Source organism: Protopterus annectens, chromosome 8.part0 (genome assembly GCF_019279795.1).
Source record: "Protopterus annectens isolate FY-2018-M chromosome 8.part0, PAN1.0, whole genome shotgun sequence".
Taxonomy (NCBI): Eukaryota; Metazoa; Chordata; order Ceratodontiformes; family Protopteridae; genus Protopterus; species Protopterus annectens.
In genome coordinates, this window is record NC_056741.1 from 1,874,189,702 (window position 1) to 1,874,216,346 (window position 26,645).

At 39.2% G+C, this 26,645-nt stretch overlaps 1 protein-coding gene across 1 annotated transcript in view; it reads right to left on the reverse strand.

The window, feature by feature from the left end:
* Nucleotides 1-26,645, reverse strand: part of LOC122808576 (von Willebrand factor A domain-containing protein 5A-like) — a 582,047-nt gene that overhangs the window by 228,828 nt on the left and 326,574 nt on the right. The window contains exon 6 of the mRNA XM_044079534.1: nt 26,372-26,486. Coding sequence (XP_043935469.1) covers nt 26,372-26,486 — 115 coding nt within the window. The remainder of the gene's footprint in view (nt 1-26,371; nt 26,487-26,645) is intronic.

A 26,645-nucleotide genomic window follows, 5' to 3' on the forward strand; every position in this document is an offset into this window, starting at 1 on the left:
CACAGGTGGTGAAACTTTTTGTTGATACTTTTTGGTACTTCTCTGATTTTGCTCATATTTTAGCCAAAAAAAAATCTGTTTACATTTGTTTTAGTTTGTTCTGGGACCTTAGTCTTGCATCGTCACTTGCAGTTGTGGGAAGACTGTGCATTACTGCAAGGTTTTAGCATTATTTATATCAGTAAGTAGCATCCTAGTGTGCAGTTCTGAGATACTTTGTGACATTTCTACATTTCTGAGAAGAAAATGAAATAATTGGTTGAAATGAGGTAAACTAATATGACCTGGGCCTAGTGTGATGGGCAAGACCTAATGGGTCTAGAATTTTGATATATAGATATATGGCTTACTGTCACATAGTTGATCGCACTTTGTAGGACTGACATATGTGTGAAACTAATTAAGCATAAAGTACAGTTTTGTACCTACCATAAATGTAGATGTTCGAGGATCCACATTGCTGCAGTCCTAACAATTGCTGCAGTCCTAACAATTGGGGGTAGTCCGCTGTCCCAGTCGGCCCGAATACCAAAGTATATGGCTGACGTCGGTCAAGGCGCATTAGTCTGACGTCAGGACGTCAGGGTACTAATGCGCATGACCGACGTCATATCCTCAGTCTTTTCTTGCCCCAGATGTCAGAAGACCCTAAAAAGACAAGGCCAAAACCAAAAACACCAAACACTCCTGCACCAAAACTATGTACAATATATACAAAATTACAAGAGTATAACCTCACCCACACAACCACCCCTAAACACAGAGGGGAAGGAGGGAGGGTAAATTGGACTGCAGCAATGTGGATCCTCGAACATCTACATTTATGGTAGGTACAAAACTGTACTATGTTCTTCATTCCACATTGCTGCAGTCCTAACAATTGGGTAGAATCCCAAAGCAGAGGTAAGGGAGGCTGGCAAATCATAAAGAAGCAGGAGCTGTCAACATGCCTTGCAAAATAGCTGTGGCAAAACCAGCCCTAGATTTAGAGTAGAGAGGAAGGTGGTAATGCTTAGAGAAAGTATGCACTGAACTCCAAGTAGCTGCCTCCAAAATATCCTTAGTTGCCACCCCCCTTAGAAATGCTGTTGAAGTGGCAGTAGCCCTAGTGGAATGAGGCCTAATCCCAGCTGGAATCTCCTTGCCATGATGGGAATAACAAAATGCAATGCAAAACCCAATCCACTTAGAGATAGTTTGTTTTGACACAGGCTTGCCCTGAGAACTCAAAGCAAAAGAGACAAACAACTGCTGAGACTGCCTAAAATCCTTAGTCCTGCTTAAATAATAACGCAACTGCCTGTGTACATCTAAAGTGTGCAAAATCTTTTCCCCCTTATTTTGGGGATCTGCATAGAAAGTAGGCAAATGAATAGTTTGGTTTAAAGCCACACTAGAAACCACCTTAGGCATAAAAGAAGGATTAGTACGTAATGATACCCTATCCTTATGGAAAATCAAAAAAGGCTCTACCGCCATAAGGGCCTGCAATTCAGAAACCCTTCTTGCAGAAGTAATGGCCAACAAAAAGCAGTCTTCCATGACAAGTATTTCAATTCAGCAGTAGCCGAGGCTCAAAAGGTTGTAGAGTAAGTTTCTCCAACACAAAAGTGAGATCCCAAGCAGGAGTAGGAGCTCTACGTGGGGTCTTATATTCTTTGCCCCTCTAAGAAATTGCTTGAACAAAGGATGCGAAAACAATGGTGGGTCACAATCATAGTGAGCTGAAATTGCTGCAGCATGAATCTTAATGGAAGAGAAAGACAAACCTTTGTCCAATAACTCAGTAAGATATTGAAGAGCCACACTCAAATTAGGCTCAGAAATCTCCAAATTCTTTGCTGCACTCCAAAATAAAAATCTCTTCCATTTTTCTGCGTACACTTTCCTTGTACTAGGTCTTCTGGCTTCCATAATCACATTTAAAACTTGTTGAGGAAGTTGAGACCTGCTGTGTTTCAAAACAGAATATGCCAGGCTGTTAGATGAAGAGAGTGAAGCTTGACATTGAGCAGGTGACCGTCCCTCTGAGACAACAGGTGTGGAATCAAAGGTAAAGGCCATGGAGGCTTCCTTACCAGACTCCTCAGTAATGGGTACCAGTGTTGCCGAGGCCAATCTGGAGCTATTAAAATCATCCTTGGCTTGTCTTGTCTGACCTTTAGGAGCACCTTTGGGAGAAGAGGCAGAGGTGGAAAGGCATACACATGAAGATTTTTCCAACTGAAAGAAAGAGCATCCACTTTCCAAGCTGTGTGATGAAACCTCTTTGTGCAAAACTTTGGCAGCTGGTGGTTTAGTGGAGAAGCGAACAGATCTATGTCTGGAGTTCCCCATGACACTGTCAATTTCGAAATACATGAAGATCCAGTTTCCACTCATGGGGATCCATGATTTGTCTGCTTAACACATCTGCTAAGGAGTTCTGTGCTCCGGCAGAAACCTTGCCTGAAGAGTTAGTTGCAAGCTGAGCGCAGTCTCCCATAAAATCATTGCTTGCCTGCATAACGGGTAAGAATGTGTTCCTCCTTGTTTGTTGATGTACCACATGACAGTTGTGTTGTCTGTTAGAATCAACACCTGCCCTGGAAGAAGTAACTCCTTGAAAGCCATTAATGCAAACTGGACTGCTAACATCTCCTTCATGTTGATATGTAGATGCTGTAGTCTGGCAGGCCACTTGTCTTGTATCCACTTTCCATTTAGATGAGCTCCCCAAGCAATGTCTGAGGCATCTGTCGTTAGAATCTGACTCGCCTCTGGCCGGGTCACAGAGAGTCCCTTGTTTAGGTGACATTCCTGAGCCCACCACAAAAATTCCTGTTGAATGCAAGGTATTATTTGAATGACAGTGTCCAAATCCTGGCAGTGCTGTGTCCATACATTTTTGAGATACCATTGCAGCTTCCTCATATGCAGTTTGGCATTGGGAAGCACCAGAATACAAGATGCCATGAACCCTATGGCTTGAAGGACTGTCCTTGCAGTCAGCCCGGACTGAAGAGATAGTTGATGGAAGTAAATGGAAAGATTCTTTTGTTTGTCCGGGGTTAAAAGGCCATCTGGGCTGCTGTATTCAGTCTCACACCCAGAAAGCACATGTCTTGAGAGGGTACTAGACTGGACTTTATTTCATTCACAGAATACCCTAGGCATCTTAGCACTGCTATCACATATTCCAAATGCTGTAAAAGGTCTTCCTTTTCTTGAGCCAGAATCAGGCAGTCGTCCAAGTAAGGATAGATTTGTATTCCTTTTAGCCTGAAGTAAGCTATCACTGGAGCCAGAACCTTTGTGAATACTCTGGGCGCAGTAGATAAGCCAAAGGGCAATGCAGAGAACTGATAATGGGAATTTCCAGCTCGAAAATGCAGATACTTCCTGCAACTTAGTCTGATAGGCACATGAAGGTAAGCCTCCTTGAGATCTAAAGTTACCATCCAGTGATCTTTGCCCAGCAGAGGTAAAAGCTGTTGTAATGTCAACATTTTGAACTTGGGAATGTCCAGATAAGTGTTGAGGATAGATAAATCCAAAATTGGTCTCCACGTGTTCCCCTTCTTTGGTACTAGGAACAGGTGAGAATAAAATCCTAGGCCCCTTTCTGGCACAGGAACCGGCTGAATGGCCCCTATTTGGAATAACAGAGAAATTTGCTTGTGAGCCTCTTTTCTTTGTAGAGGAGGAATGTCTGGCATGCCTTTGAAAGGAGGCAAGGTATGGAAATAAAACCTGTAACCGTGGTGAATGATATCCAAAACCCATCTGTCTTGGGTAATTAAATCCCAATTTTCTTTGAAAAGAGCCAGCCTTCCTCCCAAAGGTGCTGCCAGACGAGAATGTACTGGCAGCTGAAAAGGCAGGTCATTGGGTCTGTTTACGAAAGGACTGACCCCTGCCCTCACCAGAAGTCTGAGCAGGTGAACTCCCTGTTCTAGGCCTAAAAGAACCTTGAGCTCTGCCCCTACCACGTCTAGACCTACCCCTAGACTGGGAATCATAAGCAGGATATGTCCATCCCTTAGTAGGCCAATTTCTACTAAACTTTGGAGGCTGCACCTGCAAAAAATCTTTAACAGTTTGCATAGACTTAGCCTTGTCCTCCATTTTCTTTAAAACTGCTTCCACAGGTGAACCAAACAACACGTCAGACTGTAATGGAGCATCCAAAATCCTTGTCTTAACATGCTCAGCTAAATTCTGATCCCTCAACCAGGCGTGCCTACGAAGAACAGAACCAGTGGCAGCCACCCTCGAGGAGGCCTGCACAGCATCAAAACCACATTGCAAGGAATGCTTACCCACTTGTTCAGACGCATGAACTAAATCCTGCAACTCTTTACACTCAATACCTTCCGCCAGAGCATCCACCTTAGACTTCAATTGTGAAAGGAGATAATTTTGATATTTTAACATGTGAAACTGGCAATTCAACGCCCTCATGGCTAAAGTAGAAGAAGTATACACTTTCTTTCCCCATCTATCCAAAGCCCTTGCCTCTTTATCAGGAGGAACAGGATTTTTAACAACAGAAGCCTTAACACCTTTAGGCCCCTGAGAGACAGTTTCGGGTCTGCCCTAGGACTCTTAAAAGATACTTATGAGCTTCAGGCACCCTATAGTACCTATCTGGTTTAACTGGGGCAGGAGGCAAAGAATCAGGGTTCAGGGAAGCCTCTGCAAAAACATCTTCCACCACGTTCAGAACAGGAGGTATAGCTAAAGGCCTATGCTGGGGTAAAAACAAGAATTCCCTAAGCCTCTTCCTGGAATCAGAGAAATCTTGACCTTCCCATTTAAAATGCTCCCTCATGGAATGAAGAGTCTCTGAAAATGAAAAATCCTCAGGAGGAGAAGCTGAAGGAGTAGAATCATCCACATCAGAATCAGAATAAGGAGGATACTCCTGCAAGTCTTCAGCCGAAGACTCAGAAGCCTGCGAACACTGCTCAAAACTCTCAAACTCAGGTTCCACCCTAGGCCTCTTATCAGGAGGGGGCATAGAACCTCTAATCATAGTAATCAAATCCTCTGCCATTTTAAGCATATGTTTCTTAGGCAAAGATCCTGAAGAGCTAGGAGAAACCCCCACTGAAGTTAAACCTGGCCTGCCTCTCAAAGAAGCCTTGGAAACAGAAGGGGAGGCTCTAACCACCTTAGGAAGAGAGGGAAGAACAGCCACCTGAGAAGCCCCTTCAGCCTGGCCTACCTCCTGAGAGGACACATCCTGTAACAGTAAAGTCTCTCCCTGAGACTCCAAAGAAACTCCTGGCAGAACCTCCGGCTCCACTGAGCCTTCTAAAGAACCGACGTCCGGGACTGTCGGTTCTTCCAATCTAGGCTTTGCTGCTTTGTCCTTGCGCTTTTGGGCGAAGCGGGCCGGAGCATCCGGCGGCATTTTATAATTACAACGCTTCCCAAAACTAACCTGGCACAGTCTAACCTTCTCTTAATAGTGCGTTTGTTAAATCTAGCACAAGAGCGGCATCCAACAACGTCGTGCTCAGGCCCTAAACAAGGTATACACAAGGTATGGTAATCCCTATGAGGTATCTGTTTCCCACAAGAAATACAGTTATTCACTTTTTCTGACATCCGGTTAAATACTGAGGCAAGAAAAAAACAAAATATTCCCCAACGGGGTACTTAGCCAACTTTGATTCGGTCTGAAACTCCGACTTCAGAAAATTTCAGAACGCCAACCTGCACTCACAAAACTGCTTCTGCATCGGACCATGCGGCAAAAAAGACTGAGGATATGACGTCGGTCATGCGCATTAGTACCCTGACGTCCTGACGTCAGACTAATGCGCCTTGACCGACGTCAGCCATATACTTTGGTATTCGGGCCGACTGGGACAGCGGACTACCCCCAATTGTTAGGACTGCAGCAATTGTTAGGACTGCAGCAATGTGGAATGAAGAACATCTGTAAATGTGAGTGCCACAATGTGGTGCAGATCGCACTATAGTGGGGATCGGGAAATGTACTGTTTCCCTCACTGTAGTGCTATCTTGGAGTTTGTATATATATAAGTGGGGGTGTATGGGGTGTGTGGGGGGTGCAGGGGGGACTTGCCTCCCGTGCAAAAAGTGTTTTTCAATGTTGAGCGGATGTGAGCATTTCAGTAAAGTTGATATTTTTGACATTCGGCTTTACTGAAATGCTTTGTTTGACATTTCCTGTGTTTGGTGTTCTGATTTCTGAACATATTGTTCAGACATCTTAACACTCAAACACAATGCATTCGATTATGTGATAGTAAACCGATATATATATATATATATATATATATATATATATATATATATATGTAAAACCATCCCAAAAAATCATTTAGTTAGCACTCATGTAATACCTTTTTCCAGTACATATATTACTAAGGTTTAAACTTGAGTGGGAGTAGAGGAAGGATTAAACTACTTCAAGGCCCCTGATTGTTTGTAGAACCTTGAAATGTGCTGTTTTGCATTTGGCTAGTGGGCTTGCTTGATTTTTATTTAGTTTGTATTTCTATGCTATTATAAGTTGCCTACATTTCTGTGGCATTGTACCCATTTGTTCAGAGCTCCTTAATGCTAAGCAGCAACACTACTGATTGCTTTATACCACATTTAACTAATGAAAAGCCTAGAAACTCCTAGGATATGCATAAACAGCTTTAGGCACCAGTGAAGCCTGTAGTTGCTGAAGCCCCCTGGTCATTTGGGGCCTCAACCACAGCAAGTTATCTTATTCTGATACATGTTTGTCAAATTAACAAAAACTAGTACAATAATCTGGTGTATTTAGTAAACCAGGTGGGTAATAACCTTTTGGATGTAAAATCCTAAGGACTGGCACAACTTCTTCTCCTTTAAAATTCAAGATAATTATAATCATAGTAACAGTGTTTTCTCAAGTAGCAAGCTTTATAATGTCATTAATGTTTTATCATTGACATAGTATCATTGACTTAGTTATATCCTGTTGGTGGACATCTCCAGCTTTAGGCACTCATGATACCTGTGACTGCAGATGGCTCCCCAATTATCCTAGACTTTATGGGGCCCCACAAAAGCTGCTACTATTTGTGGGATAATTAAGAGAAAAAAATTATTCTCGGATTATGTGCTTTACCCTAAACAAGGTTATGCTATGGCCCCATTAGGATAAAGCCATTAATCACTGAAAGAATATGCTAAGCACTAGAGATTGGCAGCCCAGAATGACTGATCTCAGTACTTAATTGAGATTTTAAGAAAAGGAGATTCTCCCAAACCTCAGGGATGATCTTCCATTTGTAGGAGTTTTATAAATACTAGCAGGACACCATATACTATAACTCTCAAATGATTTATTTGAAAATGTTGGGCAAAGTCAACAATAATGGCAGAATAAAGGATCAAGAGCATAAACACTTAAATATATCATTACTTCTATTTATAAAGTTAATAGAATAATATGTTTTGCATTAATGTGTATTTTTTGGACAATAGGAAAACTTAAACTCTAAAGTCTGGCATTATTGACTGTCTGCAGCCATGAATGATTTACCAACAAATCATTGTTTTTTTTTACTAGGGACAGGGCAAAAATATGAGGCAAAAATCAGAAATATTCTGTGAAGTTAAGGGCAGTGACAGGTTTGCATTCCTCTTGGCAAATGCTTAACAACCAGTGATCTGGTGTGGCAGTACTAGTGTCACGCAATGTATTGCCATTTACTTCAATTACCATCATAAACACAGACCTTGCACATGACAGGTGGCTATCTTTGGTGGTTCTGCAGGAAGAGGAGGTATATGAAAGCAACTGCTGATTGCCACAGAGACATGGTGAGTAGCATTGCCATTTCACAGTCCATTGCTTTGGTTGACTTCTTGCCTACTGCTTTTGCTATCTAGAGTGTGCATGCCCACCTTGTCTCTGTGTACATCTTTCCATGCACTCTGGTTTCCTCTAGCACCTCAAAGTAATAAAGTACTTTCACTGAAGGTAAAAATACAGCATGTGTGCATATTTAAAAAATATCACCATTTTTTATCTGTGCACAAACAGGTACCTACATAAATCTTCTGGGCAACAGTAAAAAATGCAGTTAACAAGAACTTATCTTTTAATAATAAGGCATAAAATGCATCACAGAACATTCAGACCTTTAAATTTTCTGGAGGTCTGATGGCCCCACACCCCAGACTGTATAAATGTATTTTGACACAAATTTACTGGTGGTCTCTGCCCTCAACTGCCACACCCATTCTAAAACCAACACTGGTCTGAAACATTTACAGAAGGTTGCTGTACATTGTTATGTGGGGCTGAGGATGGTGTGATCATTAATTCTTTAATTTACCTCACACTCAAGCTTCAGAGGTTTTCACAGAAGGTCATCAAAGCATGTGTTGGGGCAGGGAACAGTGTAGTTAATGTTTCTTTTGCTTTTCTTCAGAAGTGAGCAAGGGAGGTTACTATACCTTGTGTAAGGACATTATACTGTCTAAGAGCAGCAAGTTGTAATACATTACTCTGATTATTATTATTTTTCACTTTCCTCACAATTAGACATCAGGCAAGTAGGCTGCCTTTATGGACAGGGATGAACAGTGTGAAATTATCAAGACACTGTGTATATGTATGACAACAGTCACTTTTGGCCATCTGAATCTCTGCTTTTATCCCCATCTTAATAACATAGAGATGTACAGATAGTGACTGGTGTCTTTTTTTGGATGGGGGTAGGTGGCAGGCAGTATTCCCAGATAAGATTTAAGTATCCTCTTAAAATTGTTCTTGTTAGTTTATTGTGAGCTAATATTTTGTCAGCTTTGATTATTAAGCCTTAGGCACTAGCTGTGTCTTCCCAAAATTCATAAATAAAAAAGACTGAAATTCTTTTCCTACATATGATTTTTCTTCAAGCCACCACATATCAAAAGGTTGTGAAAACACTCTAAAATGCGCATCAGAGCATTTATAACCATATGGCTTCTATGGGGGGCCTGGCTTAATTAAATTATTTCCTACAAAATTATTACTATGCTATCATGAAAAGGGAAGGTGTGTTGAAAGGATGGAAGGAAAAGTAAAGTAAGTCAGCAAAGCTAAATTTATTTAATTAATCACAGTTTTTGATTAAGCCATCATTGAATGAAAAATGTATGCATAATACATATATATATATATATATATATATATATATATATGTGTATATATATATATATATATATATATATATATATATATATATATATGTATATATATATATACTTCAGAAAATAGAGAAGGCAGTGGCTTCTCCAAAAAGCTGTAGAGTAAAGCAACATGTGAAAATGTAAGAAAAGTCAAAAAAATTAAATTCCGTGGTGTGGGCAGTCCATAGCAGATATAGAATGAGGGGTAGCACTAGAGGATGTATGCAAGGAGGAGTCTCATTGAGCCCTTTGCCTGGGGCACCATTTTACTTTAGGCCAGCCCTGTACATAATGTTGTGGTAATGTGGCATCACTACAACTAAATGCCCATGACTATACAAACTCCACTCCACACACCTTCAAAAAAAAAAAAAAGAGAATAATATGGTAAAGAATAATTGTAATAAGGGTGAACATCACCATTATAAGAAATATCATCTGGCAACCAGTGATAAAACTTGTAAGGATATTTATTTTGTCTCTACATATAATGTAAAAAGTGAAGACATAAAGGATGTAGTGGAACATTTATGGAAATTTTTAGTGAAAGACAAGGTGTTGATGCACATTTTGCTACAAAAACCTTTATTCTCCTATAAAATGGGAAGAAATTTGAAAGATATGGTGGTACATGGTACATTTGTAATGCCAAAATTTTGTTTACTAAGACCACTAAGTGAATTTGGTACAAGATGTTGCAGTAGATGCAGTGTTTGTAGGAATATAGTTAGAACATTTAATTATATTAACATTAGGTTCACAGTAAGAGATAGTTTTACCTGTAGAAGCAAGGGAGTTGTGTATGCTTTACACTGTCCCTGTGGATTATATTATATAGGTGAAACTAAAAGAGAGTTCAGATTAGGTTAGGTGAGCACATTAGAGACATAAGACATAAAAGGAAAATAAATTTATTGCCACACATTTTAGTGTTTATCATAATAGTGATGCTTCATTTTGACAGGAACAGTTTTAGAAAGTGTGAAATGTTTTGTAATGATGAAAATGCTTTGAACTATAACTTACAATATAAGGAAAGTATTTTCATTTTGAAATACAATACAATGACACCTTGTAGACTGAATAATGAAATAAACTGGAGGTGTCTGCTTTAAAACTTTTTTGAACATAATTGTTTAATTGATTGTTTAATTAATTGCTATGAGTATATATATATATATATATATATATATATATATATATATATATATATATATATATATCCATTCTTTCAGTGAGAATGTATACTCTTGAAAGGTGATTACACTGAGGCGCTGGAGAATAAAGAATTTGCTTTTGGATTTGACTTTGGTTCCTGTTTTCGATTCCTGACTTCTGAAGATTTGCTGTTTTGGTATTGTTTTGGATCAGAGTTGTTTCTATCTAAATGCCCATGACTACTCAATGTTCCTCTGTGAAATAGACCATAGTAGTATGATACACAAATTGTAACAGCATTGTCACTACAGTTCTGTATGTGCATACTACTTCTAAAACTCTGCTGTGCAGCCAAAGGTTGCTTAGAAGGAGTAGTAGTGAAGAGTAATACTTAGACTGAAGGTGTCTCGGGGACCCCAAAATGTTAACACTGGCCCTGAAGATATGTACTATTTCATTTCTTACTGACTTACCGATATAGCTCTGACTTATTTCTAGCATTTAGTTTGATCTGAGTCAGAACTGCTATGCTTTAAACTCTCCTAAGATTAGAAGAAGAACTAAGCCATGTATATGCCTCTGCTTGTAGAACAAAATGTGGCCTGCATGAGCATCACTCTCATGAAATAAAGTAAAGCCGCTTTCTGCTCCATCTCCGCTCAGCTTGTAGACAAGGAGGCTTACAGGTAAGCCATCCTTGTATTCTGCTGAGTAGCTATTGGTCAGTTAGCACATTTGAATTTTTTTTTGTATTTTTCTCTACTATCATATGTTGTCTGTTTTTGCAAGGCATCACTTATTGCATAGTATTTTTAGCCATGCACTGTATAGATGAAGGCACTTAAAATCATACCTTTCTCTATATAATCTACTCCAGATATTCTGAGACTACTTAATAGTCAGTAGTTGCACTACACCCCCTCCACCCCCGGTAGTAAGCAACTAGAACCATGCATTTGCACTCTCCAGCTGTCTCTAGAGACAGTTTATATGAAATGGGCATCCAGAGGCAATGTAGCAATCTAGCAAAAGACAAGGTGTTGATGCACATTTTGCTACAAAAACCTTTATTCTCCTATAAAATGGGAAGAAATTTGAAAGATATGGTGGTACATGGTACATTTGTAATGCCAAAATTTTGTTTACTAAGACCACTAAGTGAATTTGGTACAAGATGTTGCAGTAGATGCAGTGTTTGTAGGAATATAGTTAGAACATTTAATTATATTAACATTAGGTTCACAGTAAGAGATAGTTTTACCTGTAGAAGCAAGGGAGTTGTGTATGCTTTACACTGTCCCTGTGGATTATATTATATAGGTGAAACTAAAAGAGAGTTTCGTATTAGGTTAGGTGAGCACATTAGAGACATAAGACATAAAAGGGAAAATAAATTTATTGCCACACATTTTAGTGTTTATCATAATAGTGATGCTTCATTTTTGACAGGAACAGTTTTAGAAAGTGTGAAATGTTTTTGTAATGATGAAAATGCTTTGAAATATAACTTACAATATAAGGAAAGTATTTTCATTTTGAAATACAATACAATGACACCTTGTAGACTGAATAATGAAATAAACTGGAGGTGTCTGCTTTAAAACTTTTTTGAACATAATTGTTTAATTGATTGTTTAATTAATTGCTATGAGTATATATATATATATATATATATATATATATATATATATATATATATATATATATATATATATATATATATATATCCATTCTTTCAGTGAGAATGTATACTCTTGAAAGGTGATTACACTGAGGCGCTGGAGAATAAAGAATTTGCTTTTGGATTTGACTTTGGTTCCTGTTTTTCGATTCCTGACTTCTGAAGATTTGCTGTTTTGGTATTGTTTTGGATCAGAGTTGTTTCTATCTAAATGCCCATGACTACTCAATGTTCCTCTGTGAAATAGACCATAGTAGTATGATACACAAATTGTAACAGCATTGTCACTACAGTTCTGTATGTGCATACTACTTCTAAAACTCTGCTGTGCAGCCAAAGGTTGCTTAGAAGGAGTAGTAGTGAAGAGTAATACTTAGACTGAAGGTGTCTCGGGGACCCCAAAATGTTAACACTGGCCCTGAAGATATGTACTATTTCATTTCTTACTGACTTACCGATATAGCTCTGACTTATTTCTAGCATTTAGTTTGATCTGAGTCAGAACTGCTATGCTTTAAACTCTCCTAAGATTAGAAGAAGAACTAAGCCATGTATATGCCTCTGCTTGTAGAACAAAATGTGGCCTGCATGAGCATCACTCTCATGAAATAAAGTAAAGCCGCTTTCTGCTCCATCTCCGCTCAGCTTGTAGACAAGGAGGCTTACAGGTAAGCCATCCTTGTATTCTGCTGAGTAGCTATTGGTCAGTTAGCACATTTGAATTTTTTTTTGTATTTTTCTCTACTATCATATGTTGTCTGTTTTTGCAAGGCATCACTTATTGCATAGTATTTTTAGCCATGCACTGTATAGATGAAGGCACTTAAAATCATACCTTTCTCTATATAATCTACTCCAGATATTCTGAGACTACTTAATAGTCAGTAGTTGCACTACACCCCCTCCACCCCCGGTAGTAAGCAACTAGAACCATGCATTTGCACTCTCCAGCTGTCTCTAGAGACAGTTTATATGAAATGGGCATCCAGAGGCAATGTAGCAATTGCCTAACATTCACTGACAACCCCCTACCACTTGAATAATCTGCCACAGTCTGTGACAGCTGTAGTTATATAATGTTATTGGAGTCTTTCACACAACGACACTACAAATAACAAGGATGGCACACCACACAACACCACAATGAATGTTATAGATCGAACACATAGACCTACATATAATGAAGCTCTTAGAATTACCATTCTTAAAGTACAGAAGCCTGATAAATATAAGTCAAGGCACAAGTACTATCAGCAACATCACAAAGAAGCATCACAAGCAGCACACACCATGAAACATACATCTACTAGTCACATAAACTCAGTCTAAATGCCCATAAGGCAAACTACTACACAATGAATATCCTAGTCATAGCTGAATCCTCATCATATGTACCACTCACCAAGCTAGGCAAAAACAGGATCACTGTCAGTTGCCTATTAGGCACCAGCAATCACCACATCACACAAGCACCCAGGTCCCTGCACCACAAATAAACATCTGACACAGTCATTGTACATGTAGGTATAAAAGACTTGCGATGTACTTCCTTGGGCTGTATGAAGTAAGATACATGATGGAGCTGACAAAATGTGTCTGAAGTAGGTATGAACCCAGCCCTTAGCAGTATTCCACCATCCCCAAGAATTATGCAATAATATGATAAAAAAATAATTGGCTTCAACAATTGGATCAAATTCTGGGGTCATTATAGGGGGATACAATATATATCAGCTTGGAAAGAAACAGAAGACAGTCCAAACTGCTTTGAAGGGAGGGCCTGTATCTCACCACCCAAAACTTTCATATATTGCCTAAAACCTTGTAAATTGCCATTATGTCTTTTTTAGGCAAAGTCGGTCTTCAAAAACATCCAACAGAAATAAACAAAATCAAAACAACATTGTTATTAGATGTATAGATAACTTACTAGGCTAATGATCCATGAGGATCTTTAGAAGCCTAGCCATATATTCCTATTAAGTTTTTATCCCTTATATTTTAAGTAGAAATAACCCAGAGACGAGCATAACATTTACCTGTTGCACCAACCATTGGTGACAAAAGTGCTAAATTTGTAGTTACCCATTCAGTCATCCAGATTACATCTGAAAAGTGTAAGAGAAGTACATTGCTTTATGTGAAGATGAAGACAGTTCCAAAGAAGTGTTATTCTCTGTAATACATATCTATTCCTCTGGTATATGGCTATCCCTGCTCAAGGAGTCCAAAAAAAAAAACTCCACTCCTTACAAGCACTACCTACACCATAAAACCATGCACCACCACAAAAACCTGGTTTATGACCAGTGAAAGTACTATATCAGTGGAGAGCTTCAATGCTTATCACTCGTACAGGCCCTCCATACTGGAAGAGAGCATTAAAGGGAAAGATGCCTGTATATTATTTTAAAAAAATGTCACCTACAGACTTGTTAGACTAGACAACAACTTGGAAATCCTTCATGTCCAATGTACTATAAACCAAACCCTTTATGACATGATAGCGAAATATATGACCTTTTCTATGTCCTCCCAGCCCAGGCCACCTACCTAATCAGTATGGAATCCCTGCGTGTTAAATCAAATACCATTCTCTTGAAGACTTCAACTATCCCACCATCAAGTGAGAGACTTGTACATCCTCAAACATGTATGCCCAGAGGTTTCTCAGTTTCATAAATACAAACTCCCTGGACCAGTAAATCTACATTACAAACAAGGGAGGTAAATCTTGGACATGGTCCCTTACCAATATGGGACAGCCCTCCTTCCTTCCTATTGTAACTTCCTCCCTGGCCAGCTTGGACCACAAGTCAGTCATGTTCACTTTAAAACTAAAGCTAGAAGGATCCCCCAATACTTCTGTATTCAGAGACTATGCAAAGGCTAATATACTAAAACTGAGTGATGACCAGACTAAATTAAAAAGCCCTTTCCACACTGATGATCTCACTGCATAATTCTTTACTGCCAAACTATATTACCATGTATTTAGTTGCACAGATGCATATGTCACCCTCAGAAAAAATACAACACAAAATTCAAACATAAACCCTGTGATGGAGCCCTAGTATAAACAGGCTCTGTAATAAAAGAAAAAAAATAATTGTACAGAAATTAAATTGTACTATGAAGAAGCCAAAACTACTCTTGCTAAATTAAACAAGGGACTTGGAATTCTGATCAAATCAACCAAAGCAATATAAGTGGGAAAAAGTCACCCAGATGAAAGATAACCATAAAGCCTTCTTTAACTATGTTATTAATCTTAGAACAAATGTCCAACACTGTGCAGAGTTAACAGTAAATATCACTTACACAGATCCAGAGGACATAGCCAATCTACCAGCAGACAAATTCAGCTCCAACTTCATCCCTCCTTCAATATTCTCAGATCAAATACCCACATCTACCCTCCCTCTTCAAATCCCCAAGAACAAGTTCACAAGGCACTATCTAAGGTCAAGAACCTTGTATTTATGGAGCCAAATAACATACCTGACTGCCATTGGCTACTCTAATATATAAATTGTCAGATGCCCTGGAGAGGCTATTCAGAATTAGCCTCATAAGAGGCTTCATGCCAGATGAATGGAGGACAGCAGCAGTCATGCCCTTGCACAAAGGTGGGGCTACAAGTGACCTAACTAATGACTCATAAGCCTGACAAGACTCATTTTTAAGGTTATGAAAAAGATCATTAAATAACTAATAAACAGGCATGGGTGACTTACAGGTTCTCAGCCCAACCAAATATGGATTCATCAAGGGCAGGCTGACTTCTTTGAAAAAGTCACTGAGACAGTGGATGAAGGCAGATCAGTGCACACTGCCTATCTGGGCCTTACAAAGGTGTTTGCCACCATCCCTCACTCAGGTATCGTAGATAAACCATCAGAAGGATTGTCAATGTGGAAGGTGCTTTTGAATTTAGTTGTGTTCCAAATATTAACCCCTGTGTAATTCACTGGTGTCAGTAAAATTATTAAAAACAGACTGTAAAATCATCAGGTTTTTCTCAAATAACAGTCAATAATACAGGAGGTTCAGTTTCAAAACGTTTTACTAGTGTACACCAGGAGGCAAAAGACTATACAATACAAGTATAGAATTTTGACTAATTACATTCAGGAAGTATTCAATATTTTATAGTATTTACAATCAGCTTTGCCCACCATACTGACGTGGTCAGTCACAGGGCACTTACATCACTATAGTCTACAGTATTCTATTCATAAGAAAGTGCTGAGGTTATACTTTTTAAAAGTTTTCCCATGAGAATAATACAGCCTTGCAAGGCACATGGTCAGTTATAATGTCTTTCTGTAAATGTTGCTCTTTCAAGGATTCAGTCCTGCTCGAATACAATAGTCAGTTTGGTTCTTAATACGCTTCTTTGTTCCTTCTTGCAACATTAACTTCTAGCAGCTGTGCTGATAATATTCACAAGGCCAACTATCTCAGAGGAAGGAAGATATATGCTTTTTCCTGACCCAGCAGATAATCATTAGTGAAAAACATAAGCTTGCTGAGCTGGCTACTGCCAGGGTCAGAGTTCAATCACACTGCAGCTCCAAAGCTTCAAGCAATTACATGTAAGATCATTCTTACTGCCATATTGTAAAATAGAATAAAATGTATTACATACTATTTGCTTTTAAACTAGCACTTCATATATGTTTAAGTACATATTTTTCTAACATTCTCCCTCCTTTTAATACTTTTTATTCTATTCAGAAACATAAACAATATCATTTTGTTCCCTAGCCTTCTCCTCTTAGAGATTTTTAACTAGGCAAGTCATTTGTTTTATATTTCAGAAAGAATTTCATTTGGAACTAATAGATCCAATTCAATGTCTTGGTACATAGTCTCAGTTACAGTTATGTCAACAAATTCTCTAACTAATCTTTTCATACAGGGTATTCCGCAACAGACACATGCTCCTAGTATGAGCAAAACAACACAAATGGCGATCAAAATATTCATTAGGATTGAACCCCACCCACCAAACAGACTCTGGAAAAAGTTCGTCAGTGGGTTTGGGCCTGGTTCAGTCATGGCCGATACCTGCTGTATTACCTCTAGGTGATCGTTAATTTCATGTTTATTATCTGGTATGTACGCACAGCATTCTTCTTTGATAAGCGCGCACGTACCACCTCTCGCCGCTAGGGTGAAGTCAAGAGCCATTTGGTTTTGTAGCACAACAGTTCTCATTGCATTCAGTTCATCAGTCACAAGTTCGAGAGCGGAAAAGGTTGCATTACTCATTACTTCGAGAAGTTTTGACAATTTTCTCAACTCCCAGATTGATTTGACTGCTCCATAGGCTGGGAATATTCCAGCCCAGGATATAACACTGTCACTTAAGTCCATATGAGTCAATTTTTCTTTATCTTTCACGGATGAATGGTCTTTCCAGCCAGCCTCGAACTTACCCACTGGATTAGCGGGTTTTCCGACTGAATTCCCAGTACTTTGGGCTACATCTCTTACGTTTCGTATCTTACCCAGAGGCAATTCAGCAGTATGCCTTATAGCTGGAACCAGATAACCAAAAAAACAACTGCCGGACCAATTCTCAGGTAACCATTTATATGCCTTTTTCCCACAAACAAAATAATAATTTTCTACTTTAGTACTGATGCGGGTTAACTCTGAATGAAACATTTTCTTGTCTATAACAGATAATTGTTTATGCAATTCAGGATTTTTCTGCACATCTTTTATCGTTGTTTTCATTAAGCTCAAATATGAATCATAATTTGTGCTACAACTAGTACTTTTATCTTTGGCCTTAATATAGCATTTGTAAGATACAGTTATGTTACAGTTACTCCAGCCAACTTGGAGTGTATCATTTTTATAGAAACAAACAATTCCTTTCTGTGTAATGGGCAAATACAATGCAACTTTGTCCTGTGATCTCACAGAACCTGTGTCAAAAAGTAAATTTTCCCAAGTTTCATTTATCCCCAAAGGAACAGCGGACATCAAAAGTCCTCCATATGCTGTTGGTATAGCAGTACAAACCCAGCAGTTCGAAACGTTCATAGTCTCTACATATACACGCTTCATGGCCATGTATGTGTTAAAGTTTGGATGCCAGTCTATAGACAGTTCATCACGTTTTGTCAATTTCATTTGTGTGGTTATATGCAAGAAAAACCACAACAAAAGGCAAGTCACCACAATCATAGTCAATAGGTGTATAATTAGCAAGATAGTTAAACAATTTCTTTGGGGTTGATTTGCATTCTTATACACTTTGCTCCTGGCCATCCTGCTTTTGTGGTGCATCAGCTACAAAATGTTTATCAAGCTGAAAGTTCTTTACCGGTTTACAGTGTGTCAGGTGAACCCAGGACAACCTCTCAGCAACCTTTACTGCAGTAGGCGTCGCCAACAGTACCTGGTATGGACCTTCCCACTTCGGACTCGTCCAATTTTTCTTCTTGATAACCTTCAACCAAACCCAGGACCCCGGGGTCAGCACTGCTTCCGGTTTCATTTGTTCTTTATCTGAAAAAGAGTTCAACTGCAAAGCAGTCTTATTGGTTAACAATTTCTTCATGTGACTAGCTAATGAGCTGTCAGCCTCCAGCTCTGCAGGCATGAGAGCTTTCCACTGTGGCACATAATATGCCCTCCCAAATATTATTTCAAAGGGGGTCAAGCCCTTTACATTTGGAACTGTTCTCATGCTCAGCAATGCTAAAGGCAAACAGCAAATCCAATTCTTCTGAGTCTCACTTATCAACTTCCTTAACTTATTTTTCAAAATCCCATTATATCTCTCCACCAGTCCTGCAGACTGGGGGTGGTAAGCACAATGATTTTTCAAGGAGATCCCAAAGAATTTCCCAAGTTGTTGGATTGTCTGGTTGACAAAGTGTGTCCCATTGTCACTATAGATTCTTTCCGGTATGCCAAATCTAGGAATTATTTCTTTTACCAGGGCCTTTGCCACTGTTGCTGCATCCGGATTTCTAGTTGGAAAGGCTTCCACCCATTTTGAAAACATATCTATAATCACTAAGCAGTATTTTCCCTTCACATTTATTCAATTCTATGAAATCCATACAAATAGTATGGAACGGATATGGTGGTGTAGGAAAACTCCCTTGCTTGGGTTTGAATGCTCCTTGTGCATGATGTTTATTACAAATGTGACATGCTGCACAAAATTTTTGTGTGTAATTCGTAAACCCGTATGTTTGGAATATTCTATTTACTAACTGTACCATCCCCCCTGTTGAGACATGGCTCTGCCCATGGCTCAACAAAGCTGCATATATAAATAAATTAGATGGCAATATTGGCTTTTTTTCTTTGGAGATGTACAGTCCGTTTTTGAGGATCGCACCTCGTCTTTCCCATTTTTGTTTCTCTGCTTTCGTAGTTAATGTCTGCATTGTTTTTAACATTTCTAGATCTAAAATCTCAGATGGTTGTAATTCCTCATTTAAAAGTAAAGTTTCCGAGTCTGAAGCTGCTTGCTTGGCAGCTGCATCAGCTCGTGCATTACCTTTTGAAATCGGATCCTGTTGTTTCGTGTGAGCTACACATTTACAAATAGCTACTTTGGTAGGCAATTGGATGGAATCCAATAAATTCAAAATAAGTTGCGCATGATTAATTGGTTTTCCAGTGGATGTTATCATTCCCCTGTTCTTCCATTGCTGTGCAAAAACATGCACTGTAGAAAAGGCATACTGACTATCAGTATATATGTTCACACATTTGTTTCTTGCTACAGTGCAAGCTCGTGTCAAGGCTATTACTTCTGCTGCTTGAGCAGACAAGTTATGCTGCAGGGGTTGTGCTTCTAAAATTTTTGTATCTGTGACTACTGCATACCCTACTAGATTCTTCCCTGTAGGACCCTTTCTGCATGAGCCGTCCACATAAAATGTTACTTCAGCATCATCCAAAGGTATATCAGTAAGATCTTGTCTAGGCAAAGTTATTTGCTCAATTTTCTGCAGGCAACTGTGTGGTGTGCCATCCACAGGAGTCGGAAGTAACGTTGATGGGTTTAATGTTGTACAACGTTCAATTGCCATATGAGGTTGGCTCAGCAATATGGTCATACAAGAAAGATGCCTAGCAGGAGACAGGTATGCTATTTTTTCTTGTAGTAAAATTATCGCGACTGCATGAGGCACTCTCAAAGTGAGAGGGTGGAATAACACCACTGAGGCTGAAGCCTGTACTGCCATTGCAGCTGTGACTACTGCTTGTACACAATGTGACAAAGACCGTGCCACTGGGTCTAACTGTGATGAATAGTAAGCTATGGGGCGTTGCTTACTTCCATGCTGTTGCGTCAAAACTGACGTCATATATCCCTGTTTACAATCTACAGTTTGAAAAAATCTTTTGTGGTAATTAGGGAGTCCTAAAACTAATGATGAAGCTATCAATTGTTTTAGTCTGCAGAAAGCTGTTTCTGCTTCAGGTGTCCATTGCAATACATCTTGTGCTGCCATTGGTGTTTTAAATATTAAATCAGCCAATGGAGCCGATTCCAAGGCATAATTCGGTATCCAACTTTGACAAAAATTAGTCGTTCCCAAGAAGGACATCATTTCCTTCTTGGTAGTTGGTTTGGGTGCCTGTAAAATTGCTGTTTTTCTATCCTCATCTAGTATTCTACCTTCCTTGGATATTACATATCCCAGGTATCTAACCTGTTTTCTCCAAAGTTGTAACTTGTTTTTGTTTACTTTATGTCTCTGTTGTGCTAAAAATTTCAACAATGCGATTGTATCTTCCCTACACTGCTGCTGGGTAGGGGCTGCTAACAGGATGTCATCTACATAAAGTAGAATCTGACCGCCCTCTGGTGGAGTAAATCCCGCCAGGTTGCTAGCCATCTCTTGTGCAAATATCGTTGGACTTTCACAATATCCCTGTGGTAGCCGAGTATAAGTATATCTTTTACCCTAAAATGTAAAGGCAAACCAATACTGGCTATCAGGATGTATAGGTATTGAAAAGAAGGTGTTACTTATATCTACTACAGTAAAATATTTTTGTTGTGGCTTTAAGTCGTTTAATAAAGTGTGTGGGTCTGGCACCGTAGGTGCTCTAGGTATTATTGCATCATTTACAGCTTGTAAATCTTGTACCATCCGCCATTCCCCGTTTGCTTTTTTAACAGGGAATAGAGGGGTATTACATGGTGAATCCAAAGATTCTACCAGTATTCCTTCCTTGAGTAATGCTGCTGTTATAGGCTTAATTCCCTGCTCTGCATCCTTCCTCAAGGGGTATTGCCTTTTTTGTGGTCTAAAAGCTGATTTCGGTGTAATGGTTACTGGACCTGCTGCCTGAATAAGTCCCACATCTGATTTCCCTGTTGACCAAAGAATGCTTGGTACACCAAACAAGGCTTTTTCTTCTTCTTCTAGCAAAAATGCTAATCAGCTGTCCTCACTATGTTGTAAGTGTACAGCTGGACGTGCTTGTGTTAACCAATTCAATTTCTGTTTTTGTACACCCTGTTCTGATAATTCTAAATCAGTTTGTTTTGCCCATCTTGTTACTTTTTCACCCAAATCTGCCCACCTCACGTTTTTATGTTTTGTTAAACTGACATGTGGCAGTCTGTTGGATTTGTACAATTTCATGAATTCCTGAGGCAGTGAACAACTTGCTACACTGTTACCCTCAGTATCCCAATATAAGGTTCGCAACACTAGCCTATTAGCCGAATTTCTGAACAGTTCTTGCTCATATTCCTTATCAGGTCCTGGTGTGCTACAGTAGTATAGAGTACAATGTAACAAATGCTGCTGATCAGTGTTAAGGGAGGATACCTTACTGATGGCTACGTTCATCAGTTCTTCGGTCACTGCCCCTGGACCAGTCGTAACTAAGTCCTGGCTGTACCAATAATAGGCTTCGCCCTCCGATCGCACTACAAAAGTATCCATTTGTCTCTGTGCCTCCATACCCTGCATGGTAGGAACTACTGCTATTCCAAAAATCTGCATAAGGTCTCTCCCCAGTAAGTTTACTGGACATTTCGCAGAAACCACTATTTTACTTTTCTGGGTCATACCTGAAATAGGGTCAGTTATTGCTATATCATGGGAAAGTGGTTCCCTATATAGCTGCCCATTTGCTGCTTTCACTAATATGTAGTCAGGTGATTCAGAGTGTTCTGGCAACTTTGAAGGGTGTATCAAAGTTCGTGACGCTCCCAAGTCACACAAGAATTTCACTTCCCTTCCTTCCACTAGAAGTGTAACTTCCGGTTTTGTGTCTGCCAAATAGAGCTCCAAGCCCGGTTTTGTGTCTGCCAAATAGAGCTCCAAGCTCAATAATGCTAAGTCTAAAACTTCACTTTCATCATCCTCTGCATCTGTTTGGACTTCCTCTATCCCTTCTACTACATTTACATTTTCTTTTTGTCTATTAACCTTTCCTGATGAGTTCTGATTGTTATCACTATCATATAGTCAACCCTCATCACCTTTATCTTTTTCTTCGGTAGTCGTCTTTTTATTTGACCTGCAATCCCTTGCTAAATGTCCTATTTTGCCCCACTTAAAGCACTCACCTTTCCTTTTTCTTTCTTCTAAATCCTCTAAGGTCTTGCCAGAGTATTTATTACCCTGAGTATTTTTCTTACCCTTTTTATTCGACTGTACTACAAAGACTTCTGCTCCGTCTTCAGCTGTGAAGACTTGCGTTTTCTTCTTCTTTTTACTATTAAAATGTCTTTCAGCATGCCTAGCATACTCTAGTAGGGCTTGTAGCCTACTCGTTCGGTGATCTATCATATGTTTTGTAATAAAGCTACTAATAGGGGCAATACAGCCTTTCAAAAATGCATTTTTCAACTGTTGTTCATATGAACTATCATTCTTCTGATTCTCAGGAATAGGCATACCACTATGGTTATTAAAACATTCCAATAATCTACCATAGTATCCATCTACAGTTTCATTATCTTGTTGTATGCATTGATTAATACAAGTCCAATCTGCTCTAGGTTTCCATTTCTCAGAGATTCGGTCTGTAAGACCTTTCACTCTGGTATCTAGCTCTGCGTCACTATGTAGGAGTGGCTTGAGCTGTCTGTCACGAGCGTTCCAGGTGCCACAAATCATGTGCCAGTCTGGACCTATAATTTGTCTAACTACCTTCTCCACTTCTTCCCCATTTAAGTGGTAACTTAGTCTCATACCTTGTAAATCTTGTATAAACTTCTCATGATTGATTTTTGGATGAGGGATTCCCTCTGTAGCTTTCCGGATATCTTCCGGTGTCCATGGTCTATACACTAGGAGAGTTGGGTCCTGTCCTTCCTGTCCTGCCTGAGGGTTCGGTACTTCGATTAGTGGACAGATTTCTTCACTTTCTTCTAGTGAATCTCTCCCTATTTGATATAAATCTGTATCCCTAAGTGTTTTACGTGTTCGGGATCTAGTTTCAATAGGTTCTCTTATGAATGGTTGTTTCAGTGCCCCTGCAATCTCAGGATAACGTGGAGGAGGACTGGCCTGTCCTCCTGCTTCATATCCTGAAAAAGGTATCAGAGGGGGCGGAGGGGGAGGGGCCGTCACTATTACTGTATTATTATCTTCTTTATCTAAAAATAATGCTTTTGTATTTTTAATCTTCTGTTCCCTTCGGTTCACTTCCTCAATCCACCTATGTGCCTGAGGAATGCCTAACTGTCGTTGTTTTTTTGCCTGCCCTTCTGCGTCAGATTTTAACTGTTTTAAAAGTTTAACTAACGAAATTTTGTTTAATTTACCGTCAAATTCGTACTTGTTAACCCATTTTGTATAGTATCTTACATTACCTGCTCGTTGCAATTGCATATATTTTGTGTCATCAGTTAGGGGCGGGTCTCGCGATTTTTTAGTGCACTGATTTCCCATGTCTTTAAAAAAGACTGTTATGTAACCCTTTTCTTACCACGTGGTATCTTCTTCCCTCTGTTCAGTCCTGTCTAGAATGACTGTCTACTTTATTCTGTTTTCCTGTTCTATGACCAAATATACAGTGCTGCAATTCGTTCCTGATCTGTTAAAACAAATCTTAGTAACATTATACTGTAGCCTGGTCCCTGATCTAAAACAAAAGCAAAGAGGGAAATTCTTCCTACCTGAGCCTCCTGTTTATGACTGCACGTTTTCTTCTTGGGGGCCAGTTTTCCTCTCTTCAGCCACAGATCAGAAAGTGGCCAGCCTCTTTACACACGACAATTCAGTCGGAGGTCTTTTCACTTCAAGAAGAACCGTGTTTTGGTACCTTCTCCTGCGCAGCTTCTCCACCACTGTTGTATTCTGATCTGTAGCTTACCAAGGGAATTCCGGCTAAGAAGGACCAAAATGTCAGTAAAATTATTAAAAACAGACTGTAAAATCATCAGGTTTTTCTCAAATAACAGTCAATAATACAGGAGGTTCAGTTTCAAAACGTTTTACTAGTGTACACCAGGAGGCAAAAGACTATACAATACAAGTATAGAATTTTGACTAATTACATTCAGGAAGTATTCAATATTTTATAGTATTTACAATCAGCTTTGCCCACCTTACTGACGTGGTCAGTCACAGGGCACTTACATCACTATCGTCTACAGTATTCTATTCATAAGAAAGTGCTGAGGTTATACTTTTTAAAAGTTTTCCCATGAGAATAATACAGCCTTGCAAGGCACCTGGTCAGTTATAATGTCTTTCTGTAAATGTTGCTCTTTCAAGGTTTCAGTCCTGCTCGAATACAATAGTCAGTTTGGTTCTTAATACGCTTCTTTGTTCCTTCTTGCAACATTAACTTCTAGCAGCTGTGCTGATAATATTCACAAGGCCAACTATCTCAGAGGAAGGAAGATACATGCTTTTTCCTGACCCAGCAGATAATCATTAGTGAAAAACATAAGCTTGCTGAGCTGGCTACTGCCAGGGTCAGAGTTCAATCACTCTGCAGCTCCAAAGCTTCAAGAAATTACATGTAAGATCATTCTTACTGCCATACTGTAAAATAGAATAAAATGCATTACATACTATTTGCTTTTAAACTAGCACTTCATATATGTTTAAGTACATATTTTTCTAACAACTGGATACTAAAATTTCTCACAGGAAGTAAGGGGGGGGGGCCTCTACCTCCTCCAAAAGACTGTCACTAGTGGAGTCCCCAGGGTTCAGTCCTTGGGCCACTCCTTTTAAGCATTTATTTCACGGAGATCAAAGCTAATGTTAAGGGATTGTTGCTGACAGACTCTGCAGATGACTACAAACTGGGTGCCATCATAAACTCCCCAGAAGACACCATGATTCTACAAGAAAGCCTGCCCCAAACTAATAGATGAAGCCAAAACCATGGACTGAAACTAAATGCCAAATGTATGTCCTTTGGCAAGCATGGCTCCATTTGTAACTATCACGTTAAAAGACCCCCTTGAAAACTGACTGCATAGCTAGACATCTGGGAAGCTGTGCTTGATCAATACTTGTAAACAAGTCCTTTTTCTTTGTACAGCTTATATAGAAGGGTATGGTACCCAGATCAAGCGATGTAATCACTCCTCTGTACTCTGCTCTCATTAAGGCAGTCATTGAGTATAATGAACCCTTCACTAAGTACCTGTCCTAACACTTGTCACAGTTGGAATGTCTGCAATGCTTCCTCAGTAAAAAAGTCAAGGGCCTAAATCATAAAAAGTACTTTGGAAGCTTCCCTGCTAAATCAGTTGGTTTTCATCAGCCACAACTATTTAATACAAACTAAATAATTATAGACTTTCACAAAATAGTGAGTTTCCATAGTCTTCTAACTGGTATATGTTTTAAACAGCATCACAATATGTAACTGTCTTTACACAGGGTGTAATGCTCTGTACTTGCCAAAAAAAAAAAATCAAAACATTATAATGTAGTATAACTGCAGACTCCAAAATATAATGTTTTGCAGGGAGCAGGCCCTACCCTGTACCTCCGCCATCCTCTGCTATTTTATTATTGTTACTCCAAGACTGCATAAACTTGAAGAGAAGGAAGTATTTGGCTTTGCCAGAAAAACAAATATTTATATGACTGCGTGGTTGCTCAACCTTGGAGTTGGAATAAATGAGCATTGGATCATGCAGGGGCACTTGACACCCCACAGATACATTAACATAACTCTGCTGAGTGACTCTCCTTCGTCACTTTTGATGCACATGCTCATCATAACTTCTGATACATACTTATAGAGTCATTGATCTGCTTCAAGTTAACTGTTCTTCAGCATGTCATGCAAACTTCTGAAAGAAATACCTACTGTGCATGAATTGTGCATTGCATTATACGTCATGTGAACACAAACAAGATGGTGAGGTTTTACCTTGTGGGGATGATGCATTTCCTTTCTCCACCAGACCATAGGTTAAGCATGGGTTCAGGTAATAAATCAGAATTTCAACATCTCTGTCAAACTTGTGTCCATCCTTTAGTCTTGTCTGAGAAAGAATTAGACAAACATGAACATGTCAAAAGAAATGTAAAGTAACCTGACATGAAATTACAAAATAAAATGAATAAAAAAGTTGCTAAGTACAGGTGAAATACAATACTTATTAAAAAAAATAAAACAAAGAACAAATCTATGAACTCTGTTT